Below are 21,792 nucleotides of genomic sequence, written 5' to 3'. Positions count from 1 at the left end.
TGTCGTGATGTGTGTTTTGTCCTATATTTTATTTTAATTAACTTGTAATGAATAATGTGGAAATGTGGATAAGTATCAAGTCGAGACTAAACTTCTGTCATGGTTAAAACATATTGATACAACAGTAGCTAAGATGGGGATAGATCCGTCCATGATAAAGTACTGCTCTGCCTTCTTAACAACGCTATCAACAAGGTAGGTTCTACAGGCCCTTGTTTTGTCGCACCTGGACTACTGTCCAGTCACGTGGTCAGGTGCCACAAAAAGGGACTTTTTTTGTACAATTGTCCCAGAACTGGGCAGCACGGCTCACCCTTAAGTGTACACAGAAAGCTATCAATATTATGCATGTCAATCTCTCATGGCTCAAAGTAGAGGAGAGATTTACTTCATCACTACTTGTATTTGTGGGAATTATTAACATGTTGAATGCACCCAGCTGTCAGTTTAAACTACTAGTACACAACTCAGACACCAATGCATACCCCACAAGACATGCCACCAGGTCTCTTCACAGTCCCCAAGTCCAGGACAGACTATGGGAGGTGCACAGTACTACAGAGAGTTATGACATGGCTGCTATTCCACATTAAGTAAATCATGCAAGCAGTGAAATAAGATTTTTAAATAGATAAAAATACAACTTATGGGACAGCAGGGACTGAGAAGAGACATAACATATGCACTATAGACACACACACATGGATTTTATGTTGTAGAAGTGTAGTGGCCTGAGGGCAAGCCCTTAATGTGTTGTGAAATCTAATATGTTAGTGTTATTGTATAGAACTGCCTTTAATTTGCTCGACCCCATAAAGAGTAACTGCTACCTTGACAGCAGCTAATAGGGATCCATAACAAATTCAAATGTTGTAAAATGCAAATGAATCAGATGCCATCTAGTAGCCTTCTTGGGTACGTCAGATTATCACAAATATCTGGCCCGGTGTGGATTTCACATTTAAAATATATTTTCAAATAGAATGACAAAGCTGCAAAACATTACCCTAAATATAAACCAACTCAGTGAACACAATTACCATCTTTTAATTAAATGTACGCAATTATTTTACCATATCAATACTTCTAGGTTGTTAATGTTGGCGGCAGTTATGAATAGGAAATAGTTACTGAAAATGCCATTGCTGATTAGACACTTCTCCCCGTTTAACGAAATGTCTACCCGCTAGAAACTCATTTACTATATGGACACCTTAAAAGTGTCAGTTCATTATTATTCAGTTCATAGTTTGTGTAGGGGAACTATTGGGTATTACCTGAAATAAACAGAACGGGTAGAGATGTATTGTGTGTCAGTAGGAGACGAACTTCATCACTAGAGAAATGCACCATAACTTGCTAACTGATTTACCGAGCAGGACGCAAGGGTTTGATTGACCTCTAGGCTGTATAATACACTTGTGATGCTCAGATTAAATGTCTACATCAACTATAGTTACACATTTCACTCCTATGGACCTAGAGTTGACAGCTGGGCCCTTAATTGACATGGCACTATTACAAGATACGGTAAAGGACACCCTCTGTGAGAGGTAACATCCTTTATAAAATCTCATGTTAAACTTCTATTGTTATGACCCTCAGTCAGTAGGTCTACAATTGTCAGTATTCACTGGTATGATGATGCTCAGTAAAAGAGCAAAGAACCTCAATAGACTGATACAACATCCATTACTACAGGTCAACACTTAGAAAACAGCAACAAACTTCAGTGATATTTTTTTAATTGTTTTATAAGACTTGCCTGCAAAATACAGTAGTGTTGTCAACAGAAACACCAATGTAACAGCTGTTGCACTGCACCAGTTTAACACTCCCCTCCCTATAAATGCAAAGCCAGGAGGATATATCACAGAAGCCAGTACTCCTGGTCTGAGGCTAGAGGCCCGGGGATGGAAGTGGTTTAGCTCTGGCCTCCCAGGGTGTGCTTGTCAAACAGGTACTCTGCCATCTTGTTTTTGACAACATCCATCGTAGTGAGGTTGGTGATGTGGTCTCCCAGCTTCTTAATGGCCTCCACCTGCTCATTCAGATAATGGGTCTCCAGGAAGTCACACAGCTAAAGAGGGAAAACAGGTCAGACAAGAGAATGACTACAGACCATTGTAGATACAGTAACACACAAGAGCCTGGTGGTAATGGCATAAGGGCAGATAATGAGGTGTCTGCAGTTTATTTTTTAACTACACAAGTCAGATAAATTCCTATTTACAATGACATCCTAACGTGGCACAGTGGGTTAATCAGGGGCAGAACAGATTTTTACCTTGGCAGCTCAGGGATTCAAGCCAGCCACCTTTTAGTTAATGGCCCAAAGCTCTAACCACTAGATGACCTGCCACCCCTTATGCATTAGCTGCAATGTGTGTGTACTGTGCATCTGTGGACTATTGTGTGCGTGTTAAGAAACAGATCACCCAATCCTGTCTTAGTTAGAGCTACAACAACCTGATCATCTCCTGAGACAAAACCTGTATTCTATGTGATACATACATGTGGTTCCACCATAACTTACATGGGGGTCAACTTTGTCAGAGGCAATCTTGTGCAGGTCCAGCAGGGTCTGGTTCACATTCTTCTCCAGCTGCAGAGCACACTGCATGGCCTCCAGCCCATTGCCCCACTCATCGCGTTCTGGCTTCTACACAGGCCAGAGTGAACACAGGAGGGTTAGGGACAACAAGCAAACGCTAAGGTTTGGATAAAGTGAACAGAGTTACATCCCTCACACTGTTTCAGTTCAGTGGTTAGAGGCAGTATGTTTCGAACTACTCCAGGTTCTCTATATCAACTTAACGCTGGACACACCATGGAGTAAAGACATTTTCTATCAGTCTACAAGCTAGACGTGTTCCTCGATGCTCAGGCGCTCACCTTTATGTCCTGGAGTAAAATGCGTCCACCTCTCTTGTTCTGGAAGGAGAGTAGCTTCTCGGCGTGCTCTCGCTCCTCGTCGCTGTTCTCCTTGAAGAAATGCGCGAAGCCAGACAGAGCCACATCGTCACGGGAGAAATAGAAAGCCTGGGTGGACAAACAAAACAGTGTGGTTAAAAGAAGAAAAAAAAGTGCCGAACGTGACTGTTCTTGTTGTGGCAACAAACCTTGATATAGGCATGAATCAGTCTAGTCTGTAGTCTATTTGGTAACCTGACAATTAACCTGTCAAGCAAGGAGTTGTTACGCGCTCTGACCAAGGTAGGATAGATTCCCGGCTTCACTTGAATACTATACCAAACTGGAGGGTCTTAATAGCCTTGCCAAGTAAAACTCAAATATGTACTTAACGGAGTTGAGGTTATTGGCTACAGAAAAGTCAGGTGAAGTGGAATTTAGGCCCAGGCATAATAACAGGTAGCTCAACAAAACGGTCATCTTGGTAGACTCTTTACCATTGAAGTGTATGTGTAGGAGGCAAACATCTCCAAGTTGATCATCCGGTTGATGGCAGCTTCGCAATCGTGGTGATAGTTCTGGCGGATCTGAGACTCCATTTTGGCAGATTTTCTTTAATAGCTAAAGCAACGGTACAAAAATAGGATTTATCCGACTATTTTGCTATTATAGTTTGGGTAAGTGTTATGTTATCAATCCAAAATATTCTATAATGCGGGACGAAGGCAGAGGAGTTCCGTTCAATCACTGTTGAAGCAAGAACTTCTTCATGCGTCTTCTCAGACTTGTGAACTGGAAGGAGCCTTGTTCGCTCTATTTATTGTTCCAAACGGATTGCGTCAGTGACATCCACCCTCACAGAGCGGAGCCAATCACCTTTAGAAATTCAACAGGAACCATGCGGATCATTTGACGACGACACCATTCCTCAGGAGTGAATGTAACATTGTGTGTTCTCATGAATTCTTGATAATCGTATAGTTGGCCATCATTGTTCAATAATTGTTTAATCCAAATACCGTTGTTGTCAAATCAGTTTTGGAAAAATAAATTCTTGTTTTTGTGGTTTAAGTCATTCTTATTCCATATTGTATTCTTATGTTCTTTTGTCAGAAGATTTTGGAGTGAGTTAGAAGATTTTATCTTAAAGAGAAGACTACTAATGTTAATCTGAGAGACTATGATATTATGTTTTTTGATATGGACCCTGATTTAACTTTCATTGTTCATTTGTTTATCTTTAATCGAAGATTCTTTATCCATGAAATGAAGTGGGCAGAGAACAAACCCCTCTTCACATTATTTAAGATAAAATTTAAATATTATTTTGAAATGATCAGTAAATGTAAAAACAAAAAAGCAATATTCACCATAAAGAGACTCATATCTCCCTCACTAACTTTAAACATCAGCTGTCAGAGCAGGTCACATATCATTGCACCTGTACATAGCCAAATCAAAATCAAATCAAATCAAAGCCCATCTGTAAGTCGCCCATCCAACTACCTCATCCCCATATTGTTACTTATTTTTTGCTCCTTTGCACCCCAATATCTCAACTTGCACATTCATCTTCTGCACATCTATCACTCCAGTGTTTAATTGCTAAATTGTAATCACTTCGCCACTACGGCCAATTTATTGCCCTACCTCCCTAATCTTACCTCATTTGCACACACTATATATATATATATATATATATATATTATATTGTGTTATTGACTGTACGTTTGTTTATTCTATGTGTAACTCTGTGTTATTGTTTGTGTCGCACTGCTTTGCTTTATCTTGGCCAGGTCGCAGTTGTAAATGAGAACTTGTTCTCAACTGGCCTACCTGGTTAAATAAAGGTGAGGTAAAAAAAAAAATGTTTAACAAATTGAAAAGGAATCTTGATATGTAATACCCCTGTCTGTTAGGTTTATGTACTCTTCTTTGTATACATTTTGTATTGTTGTGTTCATAATAATAAATAAATTAAAATATATAAAAAATATAAATAAATGATGATCCCACTCATTCACATCACCTAAAGCAAAGATATGTATTATATTGACGAGAGCCGAGTGACCCATCTCACAATGGAAATACATGTGCTCAACAATTGGAGACAGGCAAGATCAGGTGGAACCATTCTAGCCAATGAGAGGGAAGGCACGGGTGTGAACAACACGCAGAACTTGACGTAATTTTTCTCAAAGTTGCCGGAATGCCACGTGCATCCGCATATATTAGTACATTTGTTAAAGCTTAAACATTACGAAACTTCTATATGATCAAAATCCGCAAGTAATTTGACACTGTTATATGCCTCCACACAAAAACGGGCTTATCTCACGCGGACAGATTGTGGGTGGAGTAAATGCACTTGCCTCGACCTCATCTTTTAATTTGTTTAAAAATTGTTACTTTGTTTATTTTTTATTTCACCTTTATTTAACCAGGTAGGCTAGTTGAGAACAAGTTCTCATTTACAACTGCGACCTGGCCAAGATACAGCATATTACGAGAGTGGATGAATTTACTTGTTTTGACTAATTATGACAAGAGTTAAGAAAATGTTGAGACGTGGAATGACTTTTCAAATAAGTTACGTTGCACGTCATGTCTGATGTTGGCTGACAATTTTTTAGCTACGCTATCCTTACGAACTGCATAGCATATCATTACAGCAGTATGTACCAGTATGTTAGCGTAAAGTTAGTTGGCTATTAATACATCAGGATTAGCTAAGTGGTATAGTCATTGTGCGCTCTCAATGGATACTAGAAGTAGCTAGGAAGCTAGCCAATGTTAGCCAGTTAGCTTGGGTGTTTGACTGCCGTTGTGAGGTCAAAATGCTCGGATCAACCCTACTCCTCGGCCAGTGTGGGCTCTGAACGCTCCGAGGGCGAAACACTTTAAATTTACTAACGGACAATCTGACAATGCTCTGAATTTACGAACGCCGAGAGTGTGCTCTGGCACTCCAAATTTAATTTACAAACACACCCGAAATCGTACGATGTCTAGCTAGTAATTTGTTATGCTAACAAGCTAGCAAGACGTTGCATAGCAACACCATCAGCTTCCGGTAGACAGGCGAAGCACTAGTAAGCTCATCTAGAAGTTTACAGTTCTTTTACAGTATACTCAAATGTAACTTTATTTAACTAGGCAAGTCAGTTAAGAACAAATTCGGCCTACTCCAGCCAAACCCGGACGACGCTGGGCCAATCACAGCCAGATGTGATACAGCCTGGATTCAAACCAGGTATTAAAGTGATGCCGCTTGCAATGGGATGCGGTGCCTTAGACTGCTTGCACCATTCGGGAGCCCTAGACCATTGCGCCACTCGGGAGACCTATGAACTAATAATATATAGTATGCAGTATGTATGTCGTATACAGTATGTTAGAATGGGTAATCGGACACTACTTAGGTCTTCTGGGGCAGTATGCATCAAGCCTCTCAGAGTAAGAGTGCCGATATAGGATCAGTTTAGCCTTTTAGATCACATTGAATAACATTTCAATGATGGGGAAGCTCCTCCCCCAGCAGCCACCCAGCCCCTGATCTTTCCTGGCCTAGTATGTAAGGTAGTGCCTCTACTCCAATTGTTTGAGGACAGGACCCCCTTTCTCCTAAAATGTAAGCCAAAACAGGCTCTATCTATCAGTTTGTCATAGCTACTATCTAGGTTCATTGTTTGTTGAAAAATTATGAAGCTGCTTCAAATGTGGGTAAGGGTCTTCAACATAGATAATCCTTGAAGTATGTGCCCTGCTTTCTGTTACTTTGATCAACTGTTTTAGACTGAACCTCAGTTTATAGTGTAATGTTTTCATTATGAGCGCAAACAAAGTTTTGGAGACAATGAGACAAAGCTTCTTCAGACTGTTGGTAGTGACAGTAGACTTATGCTTAAACCAGTGTTACAAAAAGGGCTGCGACATACTTGGCATTCCTTCTTTTTTTTGCGAAAAGGGACATCACCTCCTGACTAAATGATGTGTCATGCTTAAAGGATAATTTAGGGTGAGCATATAACGCGAATGTCTAGCATCACAAAGGTTGCCCTTTAACCTAACTCCTAACCTTAACCTTAGACCTAACCTTAACCCTTAACCCCTAGCCTAGCTAATTTCAGCCACATAGCTAACGCTAGCACCTAGCCACCGAGCTAACGTTAGCCACAAACAAATTGGAATTCGTAAGATATCATATGTTTAGCAAATCATAACATAGTGTAAAAATTGCAATTAGTAAAATATAATACGAAATGGATGATGGACATCCACAAATTAATACATACCATACAAAACATATCATACCATATCATACCAATTTACTTTAACTATGTTACGTCTACCTCTGAGTCCAGATTGTTCTTAGTGACCATATTTTAGCAGAAGGGCAAACATAGCATTAAAAATGAAAATGACATAGAATTGTCTTAATTTTTTAATGCAATTCTTTTCTGTAATGTTCAAAACCGAGAACCTGTGTTAAGTTGTTAAAGCCATCATGTGACCAGCTGCACAAAGTTATAAACAGTAAGTAATACTGTAAATGATTAACCATTACATAACTCTTTTTATTTAAGTTCTGAAGGGTGACACAGTGTTTTTAGTCTGTACTCTTTCCCCTTCCCCTCTCTCCCAATTGCTCCCTCTCACTATTTTTTACCAGGGGCGCAACATTGGTTTTAGATGTGGAGGAGACATATATATTTATATATTTTTTGGGTCGAATAAACACAGCAAACAGCCTACCCGACTACTCGGAGGCAAAATACAACAAATTTCCAGAAAATGTTGTCAATTTAGTCAATCAGAACTCAAATAGCAATATTTTTCTGTATTACTTTAAACTGTTGGTCTAACTATAACAGTTCAGAAAGTCACCACCAATGTCAAAACCCATTATTCTATATACTCTGCTCAAAAAAATAAAGGGAACACTTAAACAACACAGTGTAACTCCAAGTCAATCACACTTCTGTGAAATCAAACTGTCCAATTAGGAAGCACCACTGATTGACAAATTTCACATGCTGTTGTGCAAATTGAATAGGCAACAGGTGGAAATTATCGGCAATTAGCAAGACACCACCAATAAAGGAGTGGTTCTGCAGGTGGTGACCACAGACCACTTCTCAGTTCCTATGCTTCCTGGCTGATGTTTTGGTCACTTTTGAATGCTGGCGGTGCTTTCACTCTAGTGGTAGCATGAGACAGAGTCTACAACCCACACAAGTGGCTCAGGAAGTGCAGCTCATCCAGGATGGCACATCAATGCGAGCTGTGGCAAGAAGGTTTGCTGTGTCTGTCAGCGTAGTGTCCAGAGCATGGAGGCACTACCAGGAGACAGGCCAGTATATCAGGAGACGTGGAGGAGGCCGTAGGAGGGCAACAACCCAGCAGCAGGACCGCAACCTCCGCCTTTGTGCAAGGAGGAGCAGGAGGAGCACTGCCAGAGCCCTGCAAAATGACCTCCAACAGGCCACAAATGTGCGTGTGTCTGCTCAAACGGTCAGAAACAGACTCCATGAGGGTGGTATGAGGGCCCGACGTCCACAGGTGGGTGTTGTGCTTACACCGTGCAGGACGTTTGGCATTTGCCAGAGAACACCAAGATTGGCAAATTCGCCACTGGCTCCCTGTGCTCTTCACAGATGAAAGCAGGTTCACACTGAGCACATGTGACAGACGTGACAGTCTGGAGACACCGTGGAGAACGTTCTGCTGCCTGCAACATCCTCCAGCATGACCGGCTTGGCGGTGGGTCAGTCATGGTGTGGGGTGGCATTTCTTTGGGGTGCCGCACAGCCCTCCATGTGCTCGACAGAGGTAGCCTGACTGCCATTAGGTACCGAGATGAGATCCTCAGACCCCTTGTTAGACCACCAGTCCAGGTCTGGGAGGAGATCCCTCAGGAGACCATCCGCCTCCTCATCAGGAGCATGCACAGGCGTTGTTGGGAGGTCATACAGGCACGTGGAGGCCACACACACTACTGAGCCTCATTTTGACTTAAGGACATTTAAGTTGGATCAGCCTGTAGTTTGGTTTTCCACTTTAATTCTGTGTGTGACTCCAAATCCAGACCATGGGTTGATAAATTTTATTTCCATTGATCGTGTGATTTGTCAGCACATTCAACTATGATTTAATAAAAATATTTTCAGATCTAGGATGTTATTTTAGTGTTCCCTTTATTTTAAGCAGTGTATATACAGATATTCCATACCATACAAATGTAGTCAATTTTACCATGGCAATACTTCGTTGAATAATCAAAGTTGAAGAGTAATTGAAAATGCCATTGCTGATAAAGTTCTCATTAGGCTATTTTCCCCTTTAACCAAGTGGTCTAGCCACCAGAAACTCCTTTGTCTTGAAAACCATATTTTTCAGTTCAAGTATTCAAGTTTGGCTTGCCTGTTAATTACCAAAATGACAGCGTTTAGTAACTTAAACAGTAGCGTTGAAACCATATGACAGCGCCAATAAGTCCCTTAAGAACGAGAGGCTTGTAGAATCATACCTTTTGAGTATTCAGTTCATAATTTGCTGTAGGGGAACTATTGGGCATTACCAACTGAAATAAATCATGTGTTAAGATTTGCCAGTCAGAGACAAACTTCCCATCACTAGAGAAATGTGCCATAACAGCTGGGTAACGGTTTTGATTGACCTCTAGGCTATCTAATAAACTTGCGATGCACAGCGTAAAGGTCTACATCTATTGTAGGTAACAATTTCACTCCTACGGCGCTAGAGTTGACAGCTGGGTCCTTAATTGACATGGCACTATTACAAGATACAGTAAAGGACACCCTTTGGTAAAAGGTAACATCCCTTATAAAACTCATGTTAAACTTCTATTGTTATGACCCTCAGTCACTAGTAGGTCTACAATTGTCAGTATTGATCACTGGTATGAAGACGCTCAGTGAAAGAGCAAAGCACCTCAATAGACTGATACAACATCCATTACTACCAGGTCAACACTTAAAAAACAGCAACAAACTTCAGTGATATTTTTTAATTGTTTTACAAGAAGCCTTGCCTCCAATACAGTAGTGCTGTGAACAGAAACAGCATTGTCACAGCAGTGTTGCAATTCACCAGTTTAACACTCTCCCATCCCTATAAAAGCAAAGCCAGGAGGATCTATCAGAGAACCAAGGAGTCCTGGTCTGAGGCTGGAGGCCATAGCCTGGGGATTGAAGTGGTTTAGCTCTGGCCTCCCAGGGTGTGCTTGTCAAACAGGTACTCTGCCATCTTGTTTTTGACAGCATCCATCTTGGTGAGGTTGGTGATGTGGTCACCCAGCTTCTTAATGGCCTCCACCTGCTCATTCAGGTAATGGGTCTCCAGGAAGTCACACAGCTAAAGAGGGAAAACACAGGTCAGACAAGAGAATGAATACAGACTATTGTAAGTAACTACAGTAACACACAAGAGCCTGGTGGTAATGGCATAAGAGTAGATAATGAGGTGTCTATTTTTTAACTAGACAAGTCCATTAACACTTATTTACAATGGCATCCTAGTGTGGAACAATAGGTTAACTGCCTTGTTCAGGGGCAGAACACATTTTTACCTTGCCAGCTCTGGGATTCAACCCAGCAACCTTTGTTACTGGCCCAAAGCTCTAACCACTAGACAACCTGCCGCCCCTTATGCATTAGCTGCATTGTGCGCATCTGTGGACTATTGTGCGCGTGTGAAGAAGCAGGTCAAACAATCATGTGTCATTAGTTATCAGAGCTACAACAACCTGATCATCTCCTGGGACAGTACCTGTATTCTATGTGATACATACATGTGATGTGTGGGTTCACCATAACTTACATGGGGGTCAACCTTGTCAGAGGCAATCTTGTGCAGGTCCAGCAGGGCCTGGTTCACATTCTTCTCCAGCTGCAGAGCACACTGCATGGCCTCCAGCCCATTGCCCCACTCATCACGTTCTGGCTTCTACACAGGACAAGAGAACACAGGAGGATTAGGGACTACTAGCAGACGTTAAGGTCAGGATAAAGTGAACAGAGTTACACCCCTCACAGTTTCAGTTCAGTGGTTAGAGGCCATTTGTTTAGGACTACTCCAGGTTCTCTCGATCAATATAACTCTGTAGACATTTTCCTCCATGGAGGAAAGACATTCTCTATCAGTCTACAATCTAAATGTGTTTGATGCGCAGGCGCTCACCTTGATGTCCTGGAGTGAAATGCGTCCACCCCTCTTGTTCTGGAAGGAGAGAAGCTTGTCGGCGTGCTCCCGCTCCTCGTCGCTGTTCTTCTTGAAGAAATGCGCGAAACCACGCAGAGCCACATCGTCACGGGAGAAATAGAAAGCCTGGGTGGATAAACAAAACATTGAAGTTAGAAAACGAAAAAAAACATGACAGCATTCTATTCTTCTTGTGGCAACTAAGCTTGATGATATAGGGATGAATCAGTCTAGTCCGTTGTCTGCTTGGTAACGTGACATTTAACCTGTCAATGAGTTGTTACGCGCTCTGACAGAGGTAGGATAGATTCCCAACTTCATTTGAATGCTATATCTAACCGGAGGGTCTTAATAGCCTTGCCAAGTAAAACTCAAATTTACTTCACGGAGTTGAGATTCTTAGCTATTAATTGTCTAGACCTACAGAAAAATCAAGTGGAAAAAGCCATTTAGGACCAGGCATAAAAATAATACACAGGTCGATCAACAACAGTCATCTTGGTAGACTCCTTACCATTGAGGTGTAGGTGTAGGAGGCAAACATCTCCAAGTTGATCATCCGGTTGATGGCAGCTTCGCAATCGTGGTGATAGTTCTGGCGGATCTGAGACTCCATTTTGGCAGATTTTCTTTAATAGCTAAAGTAACGGTACAAAAAATAGGATTTATTCGACTATTTTGCTATTATAGTTTGGGTAAGTGTTATGTTATCAATCCAAAATGTTCTATAATGCGGGACGAAGGCAGAGGAGTTCCGTTCAATCACTGTTGAAGCAAGAACTTCTTCATGCGTCTTCTCAGACTTGTGAACTCGAAGGAGCCTTGTTCGCTCTATTTATTGTTCCAAACGGAATGCGTCAGTGACATCCACCCTCACAGAGCGTAGCCAATCACCTTTAGAATTTCAACAGGAACTAGGCGGGTCATTTAAAGACCAGCCCACTCATACACATGACCAGAGCAAAGATTATTTATTTTATTGACAAGAGAACCGAGTGACCACTCTATCAATGGAAATACATGTGTTCAACGAATGAAGACAGGCAAGATCAGGTGGGACCATTCCAGCCAATGAGAGGGCAGGTACGTGCGTGAACACCACGCACAAATATATTTCATTTTTCTCAAAGTTTCCGGAATACCACATGCATCCACATATATCAGTACATTTGTAAAAGCTTAAACATTACGAAACTTCTATTCGATCATAATGCTCAAGTAATTTGAAAGAAAACGGGCTTATCTCACGCGGAAAGATCATGGGCAGAGTAAATGCTCTCGCCTTGACCTCTTCATATCGGACTGTTATTTTTATTTTTTTACTTTGTTTATTACAAAGTAACATTCTATTGGAAACAACTAAAGCAGTATTATCAGCCGAAAGCAATGCAACAGTGCAGGTCTAACTACAGAAGTTATTGTTGAAAATGTGTGTGTTATATCCTTAGAAGAAAATAGAAAGAATTTGAACACTCATTCTAGTATTATGCTAATTGAGAAATAGTCTATGTCTATGTTTGATTTAGGATATAAAAGGAATTGAACTTTGAGATGCAGTTCTGTAAACTTTTGTTTCATTCTCTAAGAGCACATGTTTCAATAACATATGTAGCTTAATTGTTTACCTTTTCCAGAATGCAGCCAAGAGAAAAACTGTAGGGTTTATCACACTTTTTTTAACATCAGCTCAATATTCAGAATGAGGTATGGGAATATAGTAGTGGACAGAGAAAGAAAGGCTGGCTTTTGTAGAAATGCTATAAAAAGATACACTTTTTGGTTTCAAATTACATATTGAGGTTGACAAATGGTATTTTCAGTTGATTACATAAGCCTAGAAATCAGTAGCTACATACATCTAACCATACATAGGTTATTAAGCTAAAACTGTGAAGTGGAAACCTTTTTTACAGCTAATGAAAATCAAAGACTACAGTAATAAAGTAACCTTCCTAACAACTTCAGTTCACATGACCTGATCTTCCACAACTGTTGACAGGGTGCTTTCAGGGTGCTGGGTTATTGCTCAATACAGCCATGTAGTTGAAACGTCATTGGTATTCATAAGAACTAGAGCTGTGTTCGAATACTCATACTAACCGCACTAACCATACTATTTGTGATGGAAGTGGAGTATGTAGTATGGTTATTGGTCATAGTATGGATATCGTTAGTATGCCAAAAGTTCCCGGATGTCATACTAAATTAGCCAAAATACGAAGTATACAAGCAGTGGACATTATTTCCATGCTTTCAGGGCCCATAATGCAATTCTTCAGAAAACGGGCATGGCCACACAACGTTTTCAGATTTTAAGAAAATGGCGGAAAATATTCAGACGAAGTCAGACGAGAGCGGATACAATTTCATTGCTTTAACAAATTATGACAAATGTTAAGAAAATGTTCAGCGATGTAATGAATTTTCAAATAAGTTACGTTACAATTCTTTAGCTACGCTATCCTTATGAACCGCATAGCATATCATTGCAGTAGTATGTACCGTTATGTTAGCAAGCTACCCAACATACATTTAGTTGGCTATTAAGACATCAGGCTTTGCTAAGTGGTATAGTCATTGTGCGTTCTCAATGGACGTTGTTAATTCACTCTGGCTATCTTCTCAGATTTCAGAGCACTCTCATCTGAGAGTAATTCAATTAAAAGAGTAATTCAATTGTTGCCAGCACCACAGTTACAGTCACCAATGCTCTGGGTAACATGAATACAGCCTAACCAGCTCTGCTAGGGCGAGTAAAATGGTCAGAGTGAGGTGTTCTCTCATTTGTGTCTGGAAGTAGCGAGCAAGCTAGCCAAAGTTAACCAGTTAGCTTGGGTGCTTGACTGCCGATGTGAGGTCAGAATGCTGGAGTCAACCCAACTCCTCGGCCAGAGAGCAAAACGCTTTGAATTTACGAACAGACAATCTGACAACGCTCTGAATTTAAGAAGGCCCAGAGCGTACTCTGGCACTCTGGCACTCCAGATTAAATTTACAGACACATCCAAAATCGTATGATGTCTCGTTAGTAATTAGTTATGCTAACAAGCTAACAAGAGGTTGCATAGCAACAGCATCAGCTTCCGGTAGACAGTCGAAGCGCTAGTACGCTCAACTAAAAGTTGGCAGTTCTTTTACAGTATTTTCAAATGTAACTTTTATTTAACTAGGCAAGTCATTTAAGAACAAATTCTTGTTTGCAATGACGGCCTACTCCAGCCAAACCCGGACGACACTGGGCCCAATCATACCTCAATTACAGCAGTACTATAGTGACGCCGCTTGCACTGAGATGCAGTGCCTTAGACCGCTGCGCCATTCGGGAGCCCTGTGAACTAATAATATATAGTATGCAGTATGTATTCATTAAGTATGTAGTATACAGCATGTTAGTATGGGTATTCGAACACAGCTGAGGTCTTCTGGGGCAGTTTGCATCAAGCCTCTCAGAGCAAGAGTGCCGGGTTAGGATCAGTTTTGCCTTTTAGATCACATTGAATAACATTACATGGATGGGGAAGCTCCTCCTCCCAGCTTCCACTGATTTATACAGCCCCTGGTCTTTCCTGGCCTAGTATGTAAGGTATTGCCTCTACTCCAATTGTTTTAGAACAGGGCCCCCTTTTTCCTCAAATGTAAGCCAAAACAGGCTCTATCTATCAGTTTGTCATAGCTACTATCTAGGTTCATTGTTTGTTGAAAAAATATGAAGCTGCTTCAAATGTGGGTAAGGGTCTTCAACATAGATAATCCTTGAAGTATGTGCCCTGCTTTCTGTTACTTTGATCAACTGTTCGAGGCTGAACCACACTTTATAGCGTAATGCTTTCATTATGAGTGGAAACAAAGTTTTGGAGACAATGAGACGAAGCCTCTTCAGACTGTTGGAAGTGACAGTAGACTCATGCTTAAACCGGTGTTACAACAAGGGCTGTGACATACTTGGCATTCCTTCTTTTTTTTGCGAAAAGGGACATCAGTTTTTGACTAAATTGTGTGTCATGCCTAAAGTATAAGTTTGGGTGAGCATATAACGTGAACGTCTAGCATACCAAAAGTTGCTTGTAACTCATCACGGACAACTTCAGCTTTTTTGCTAATTAGCAACTTTTCAACTATTTACTACTTTTTAGCTACTTTGCAACTACTTAGCATGTTAGCTAACCCTTCCCCTAACCCTAACCGTAACCCTTTAACCTAACTCCTAACCTTATCTTAGCCCTAAAGTAACCTTAACCCCTAGCCTAACTAACTTTAGCCACCAAGCTAACGTTAGCACCTAGCCACCGAGCTAAAGTTAGCCCCAACAAATTGGAATTCGTAACATATCATATGTTTAGGAAATCGTAACATATTATAAAAATTGCAATTCGTAACATATTGTACGAATTACCATTAATTTATTATAATACCAATTTGATGATGGACATCCACAAATTAATACATACCATACAAAACATATCATACTAATTGGAGTATTCCCGAATATACTTTTACTATGTTACGTCTACTCTTCCAGGTTGTTCTAAGTGACCATATTTTAGCAGAAGAGCAAACAGGATTCAAATTGAAATAGTCAAATAATTGTCTTAATTTCTCTATGCAAATCTCTTCTGTAATGTTCAACCCCGAGAACCTGTGTTAAGTTGTTAAAGTCATGACCGGGTCTATCATGTGACCAGCCGCACAAAGTTAGAAAAAGTAAGTAATACTGTCAATGGTTAACCATTACATAACTATTTCTATTGAAGTTCTGAAGGGTTACACAGTGTTTTTAGTCTGTAATCTTTCCCCCTCACCCTCTCTCCCTATTGCTCCCTCCCACTATTTTTACCAGGGGCGCAACATTGGTTTTAGTTGTGGGGGGGACAAATATATATTTATATTTTCGATGGGTTGAATAAACACTGCAAACAGCCTTCCCGACTGCTCGGTGAGATCCGCATGGTCCAAAAGCACACTGTTGCCTTGTTTTGTATCACATTCCAATGATACATTCCAAGATAATTGTGCAGTTTAGAGTGTGTAGACTTAGAGTGATTATCTTAATTTACCGAGGTTAGCTAGCCAGCTATTTGTCGTCCTTAACGTAGGAAATGCTGCTAGCTAGCTAGCCAACCTCTACCGAATTGAACTCCAACTACCCGGTCAACATTCCGCGTCGCTCCACAGGTAGTATCACATTTTTCATTTCACTTCATTACAGTACAACGGTTTGATTTGTTTGATCGTAGCTAGCCAGCTACATAGCCGTCTTTGTATCTAAGACAATTGTGTAGTCTAGAGCGATTTTCTAGGTTAGCTGGCCAGCTATTGTCGTTCTTTTAACGTAGCTAGCCAGCTAGCCCCCGAATAGCAGCACTGTAGTAACTGTTACAGTACAACGGTTTGTTTTGTTTGATCGTAGCTAGCTAGCTACATAGCCGTCTTTGTATCTAAGACAATTGTGTAGCCTAGAGCGATTTTCTAGGTTAGCTGGCCAGCTATTGTCGTTCTTTTAACGTAGCTAGCCAGCTAGCCCCGAATAGCAGCACTGTAGTAACTATTACAGTACAACGGTTTGTTTTGTTTGATCGTAGCTAGCTAGCTACATAGCCGTCTTTGTATCTAAGACAATTGTTTAGCCTAGAGCGATTTTCTAGGTTAGCTACATCGCAGCCACTACCAGCTAGCCTACTCCAGCAGTACTGTATCATTTCAATCATCTTAGTCAATAAGATTCTTGCTACGTAAGCTTAACTTTCTGAACATTCGAGACGTGTAGTCCACTTGTCATTCCAATCTCCTTTGCATTAGCGTAGCCTCTTCTGTACCCTGTCAACTATGTGTCTATCTATCCCTGTTCTCTCCTCTCTGCACAGACCATACAAACGCTCCACACCGCGTGGCCGCGGCCACCCTAATCTGGTGGTCCCAGCGCGCACGACCCACGTGGAGTTCCTGGTCTCCGGTAGCCTCTGGAACTGCCGATCTGCGGCCAACAAGGCAGAGTTCATCTCAGCCTATGCCTCCCTCCAGTCCCTCGACTTCCTGGCACTGACGGAAACATGGATCACCACAGATAACACTGCTACTCCTACTGCTCTCTCTTCGTCCGCCCACGTGTTCTCGCACACCCCGAGAGCTTCTGGTCAGCGGGGTGGTGGCACCGGGATCCTCATCTCTCCCAAGTGGTCATTCTCTCTCTCTCCCCTTACCCATCTATCTATCGCCTCCTTTGAATTCCATGCTGTCACAGTTACCAGCCCTTTCAAGCTTAACATCCTTATCATTTATCGCCCTCCAGGTTCCCTCGGAGAGTTCATCAATGAGCTTGATGCCTTGATAAGCCCCTTTCCTGAGGACGGCTCACCTCTCACAGTCCTGGGCGACTTTAACCTCCCCACGTCTACCTTTGACTCATTCCTCTCTGCCTCCTTCTTTCCACTCCTCTCCTCTTTTGACCTCACCCTCTCACCTTCCCCCCTACTCACAAGGCAGGCAATACGCTCGACCTCATCTTTACTAGATGCTGTTCTTCCACTAACCTCATTGCAACTCCCCTCCAAGTCTCCGACCACTACCTTGTATCCTTTTCCCTCTCGCTCTCATCCAACACTTCCCACACTGCCCCTACTCGGATGGTATCGCGCCGTCCCAACCTTCGCTCTCTCTCCCCCGCTACTCTCTCCTCTTCCATCCTATCATCTCTTCCCTCTGCTCATACCTTCTCCAACCTTTCTCCTGAGTCTGCCTCCTCAACCCTCCTCTCTTCCCTTTCTGCATCCTTTGACTCTCTATGTCCCCTATCCTCCAGGCCGGCTCGGTCCTCCCCTCCCGCTCCGTGGCTCGACGACTCATTGCGAGCTCACAGAACAGAGCTCCGGGCAGCCGAGCGGAAATGGAGGAAAACTCGCCTCCCCTGCGGACCTGGCATCCTTTCACTCCCTCCTCTCTACATTTTCCTCCTCTGTCTCTGCTGCTAAAGCCACTTTCTACCACTCTAAATTCCAAGCATCTGCCTCTAACCCTAGGAAGCTCTTTGCCACCTTCTCCTCCCTCCTGAATCCTCCTCCCCCTCCCCCCCTCCTCCCTCTCTGCAGATGACTTCGTCAACCATTTTGAAAAGAAGGTCGACGACATCCGATCCTCGTTTGCTAAGTCAAACGACACCGCTGGTTCTGCTCACACTGCCCTACCCTGTGCTCTGACCTCTTTCTCCCCTCTCTCTCCAGATGAAATCTTGCTTCTTGTGACAGCCGGCCGCCCAACAACCTGCCCGCTTGACCCTATCCCCTCCTCTCTTCTCCAGACCATTTCCGGGGACCTTCTCCCTTACCTCACCTCGCTCATCAACTCATCCCTGACCGCTGGCTACGTCCCTTCCGTCTTCAAGAGAGCGAGAGTTGCACCCCTTCTGAAAAAACCTACACTCGATCCCTCCGATGTCAACAACTACAGACCAGTATCCCTTCTTTCTTTTCTCTCCAAAACTCTTGAACGTGCCGTCCTTGGCCAGCTCTCCCGCTATCTCTCTCAGAATGACCTTCTTGATCCAAATCAGTCAGGTTTCAAGACTAGTCATTCAACTGAGACTGCTCTTCTCTGTATCACGGAGGCGCTCCGCACTGCTAAAGCTAACTCTCTCTCCTCTGCTCTCATCCTTCTAGACCTATCGGCTGCCTTCGATACTGTGAACCATCAGATCCTCCTCTCCACCCTCTCCGAGTTGGGCATCTCCGATGCGGCCCACGCTTGGATTGCGTCCTACCTGACAGGTCGCTCCTACCAGGTGGCGTGGCGAGAATCTGTCTCCTCGCCACGCGCTCTCACCACTGGTGTCCCCCAGGGCTCTGTTCTAGGCCCTCTCCTATTCTCGCTATACACCAAGTCACTTGGCTCTGTCATAACCTCACATGGTCTCTCCTATCATTGCTATGCAGACGACACACAATTAATCTTCTCCTTTCCCCCTTCTGATGACCAGGTGGCGAATCGCATCTCTGCATGTCTGGCAGACATATCAGTGTGGATGACGGATCACCACCTCAAGCTGAACCTCGGCAAGACGGAGCTGCTCTTCCTCCCGGGGAAGGACTGCCCGTTCCATGATCTCGCCATCACGGTTGACAACTCCATTGTGTCCTCCTCCCAGAGCGCTAAGAACCTTGGCGTGATCCTGGACAACACCCTGTCGTTCTCAACCAACATCATGGCGGTGGCCCGTTCCTGTAGGTTCATGCTCTACAACATCCGCAGAGTACGACCCTGCCTCACACAGGAAGCGGCGCAGGTCCTAATCCAGGCACTTGTCATCTCCCGTCTGGATTACTGCAACTCGCTGTTGGCTGGGCTCCCTGCCTGTGCCATTAAACCCCTACAACTCATCCAGAACGCCGCAGCCCGTCTGGTGTTCAACCTTCCCAAGTTCTCTCACGTCACCCCGCTCCTCCGCTCTCTCCACTGGCTTCCAGTTGAAGCTCGCATCCGCTACAAGACCATGGTGCTTGCCTACGGAGCTGTGAGGGGAACGGCACCGCAGTACCTCCAGGCTCTGATCAGGCCCTACACCCAAGCAAGGGCACTGCGTTCATCCACCTCTGGCCTGCTCGCCTCCCTACCATTGAGGAAGTACAGTTCCCGCTCAGCCCAGTCAAAACTGTTCGCTGCTCTGGCCCCCCAATGGTGGAACAAACTCCCTCACGACGCCAGGACAGCGGAGTCAATCACCACCTTCCGGAGACACCTGAAACCCCACCTCTTCAAGGAATACCTAGGATAGGATAAGTAATCCTTCTCACCCCCCCCCTTAATGATTTAGATGCACTATTGTAAAGTGGCTGTTCCACTGGATGTCAGAAGGTGAATTCACCAATTTGTAAGTCGCTCTGGATAAGAGCGTCTGCTAAATGACTTAAATGTAAATGTATATAACTGGGGAGGGGACAAAAATGCATGTCCCCCCTCTCCCCAGGGAAATTTGCGCCACTTCTTATTCCTGTCATAACCTCCTGTTGGTTCTACTACAGTATGGACTGACTCAGGCTCTGCCCTGGCTGTATTTCTGCCTTGTCATTGTGACTCAGCCTTCTGGAGTCTCAAGCAGAGATGGAAGATGAAGCAAGACATCCCACTCCTTCTTTTCCCCCAATGGAAGTCAATTAACTACACAGACCACTATCGCATTGTTGTCTGCTTAAGGAGCCACCTCCTTAAGCAGACAGTGGTAAACGGCCTGTGTGAACTATCTTCATTTATCCAGGCATTTTTAATCAAATAGCTGTGAATAGTTGTTTCTGGTGATTTGAAGGGAAAGTACAACAACTTTCCTGAAAATGTTGTCAATTTAGTCAATCAGAAATCAAATACCAATATTTTTCTGTATTACTTTAAACTGTTTGTCTAACTATAACAGTTCAGAAAGTCCCCACCAATGTCAAAACCCATTATTCTATTTATGTTCCCATCACCATGTTTGGGTAGTACATGGTCTCGAAATGATATTAGTATTTTCTATTTCTTTATTGAGATATCAAGTTATGAATGAGAGGGGTGTGACAGAAAGGTAGAGGAATACAGATAGGAAGTGAAGACAGTATGGACTGACTCAGGCTCTGCCCTGACTGTATTTCTGCCTTGTAATTGTGACTCAGCATTCTGGAGTCTCAAGCAGAGATGGAAGAGGAAGCAAGACAGCCCACTCCTTCTTTTCCCCCAATGAAAGTCAATTAACTAAGCAGACCACTATCGCATTGTTGTCTGTTAAGGAGCCACCTCCTTAAGCAGACAGTGGTAAACCTCCTGTGTGAACTATCTTCATTTATCCACCATCGTTGGTCTCGAGGTAGTTCTGTTCTGTTATCAGTGACAATGGTGGACGGAGGCGCCACTTTGTGACTGCAGAAACAGACATGAGGGGTGATGAATGGGCGAATACCGGCTGATACCAGATTTGAAGAAAAGGAAAAAGGGAAGAAGGAGAGAACAGCAGGAACATATACTATATGTACTATATACTATATGCACCTTACATGTACTGTGTAACTTACTAATGCATTTTTAAACAAATAGCTGTGAATGGTTGTTTCTGGTGAATTGAAGGGAAAATACAACAACTCTCTTGAAAATGTTGTCAATTTAGTGAATCAGATATCAAATACCAATATTTTTCTGTATCCTTTATTCTGCATCATTGGCCCCCCGTCACTCCAATGTCATAACCCCACCATCTCCTGGTCGAGGATAAAAATCACTGCCTGGTTACCAGGATGCCGGAAGACCTTATTTCCTGTAACCTGTGGTTCCACACCAGTTGAGAGTCCTGAAAGCTCCCTCCAGCCCATCAGTCGGTCCTCCCGTGTCATTGGCACTGTGATTTGGGACGTAGATGTGGACATCCGCCAGGCTCTGGAGAAGAAACACGCTTTTGCTACCTGCACTCCAGAACGCATCTACGTCACCACGGGGGTAAGAGATCGGCTGCTGACCTGGGCACACACATTCTTCGCCGCTGGACACCAAGGTATCACCCATGCTATCCAATCCTTCTCTGAAAAGTACTGGTGGCTCAGCTTGGTGCAGGACGTCGCCTGCTATGTCAACTGCTGCTCCATATGTGCCCGATCCAAATCCCCCGGGCACGCTCCAGCAGGGAAACTACTTTCCCTTACCGTGCCT

The 21,792-nt window shown here is 43.1% G+C and overlaps 2 protein-coding genes across 2 annotated transcripts; both read right to left on the bottom strand.

Annotated features, from left to right (window-relative positions):
• Positions 1–1,728: 1,728 nt before the first annotated feature.
• LOC135555933 (ferritin, middle subunit-like) lies at positions 1,729–3,735 on the bottom strand. The gene is made up of 4 exons (XM_064988749.1): positions 3,411–3,735; positions 2,896–3,042; positions 2,537–2,662; positions 1,729–2,080 (listed from the first exon to the last, which is right to left on the bottom strand). Exons 1-4 carry the CDS (start codon positions 3,510–3,512, stop codon positions 1,925–1,927), a joined length of 531 nt encoding a protein of 176 aa, XP_064844821.1. The 5' UTR covers positions 3,513–3,735; the 3' UTR covers positions 1,729–1,924.
• Positions 3,736–9,928: 6,193 nt separating this feature from the next.
• Positions 9,929–11,950, bottom strand: LOC135555930 (ferritin, middle subunit-like). The gene is made up of 4 exons (XM_064988747.1): positions 11,651–11,950; positions 11,116–11,262; positions 10,756–10,881; positions 9,929–10,290 (listed from the first exon to the last, which is right to left on the bottom strand). Exons 1-4 carry the CDS (start codon positions 11,750–11,752, stop codon positions 10,135–10,137), a joined length of 531 nt encoding a protein of 176 aa, XP_064844819.1. The 5' UTR covers positions 11,753–11,950; the 3' UTR covers positions 9,929–10,134.
• Positions 11,951–21,792: the final 9,842 nt, after the last annotated feature.

Source organism: Oncorhynchus masou, chromosome 15 (genome assembly GCF_036934945.1).
Source record: "Oncorhynchus masou masou isolate Uvic2021 chromosome 15, UVic_Omas_1.1, whole genome shotgun sequence".
NCBI classification, from domain to species: domain Eukaryota; kingdom Metazoa; phylum Chordata; class Actinopteri; order Salmoniformes; family Salmonidae; genus Oncorhynchus; species Oncorhynchus masou.
This window is presented reverse-complemented; position numbering and strand designations above follow the sequence as displayed.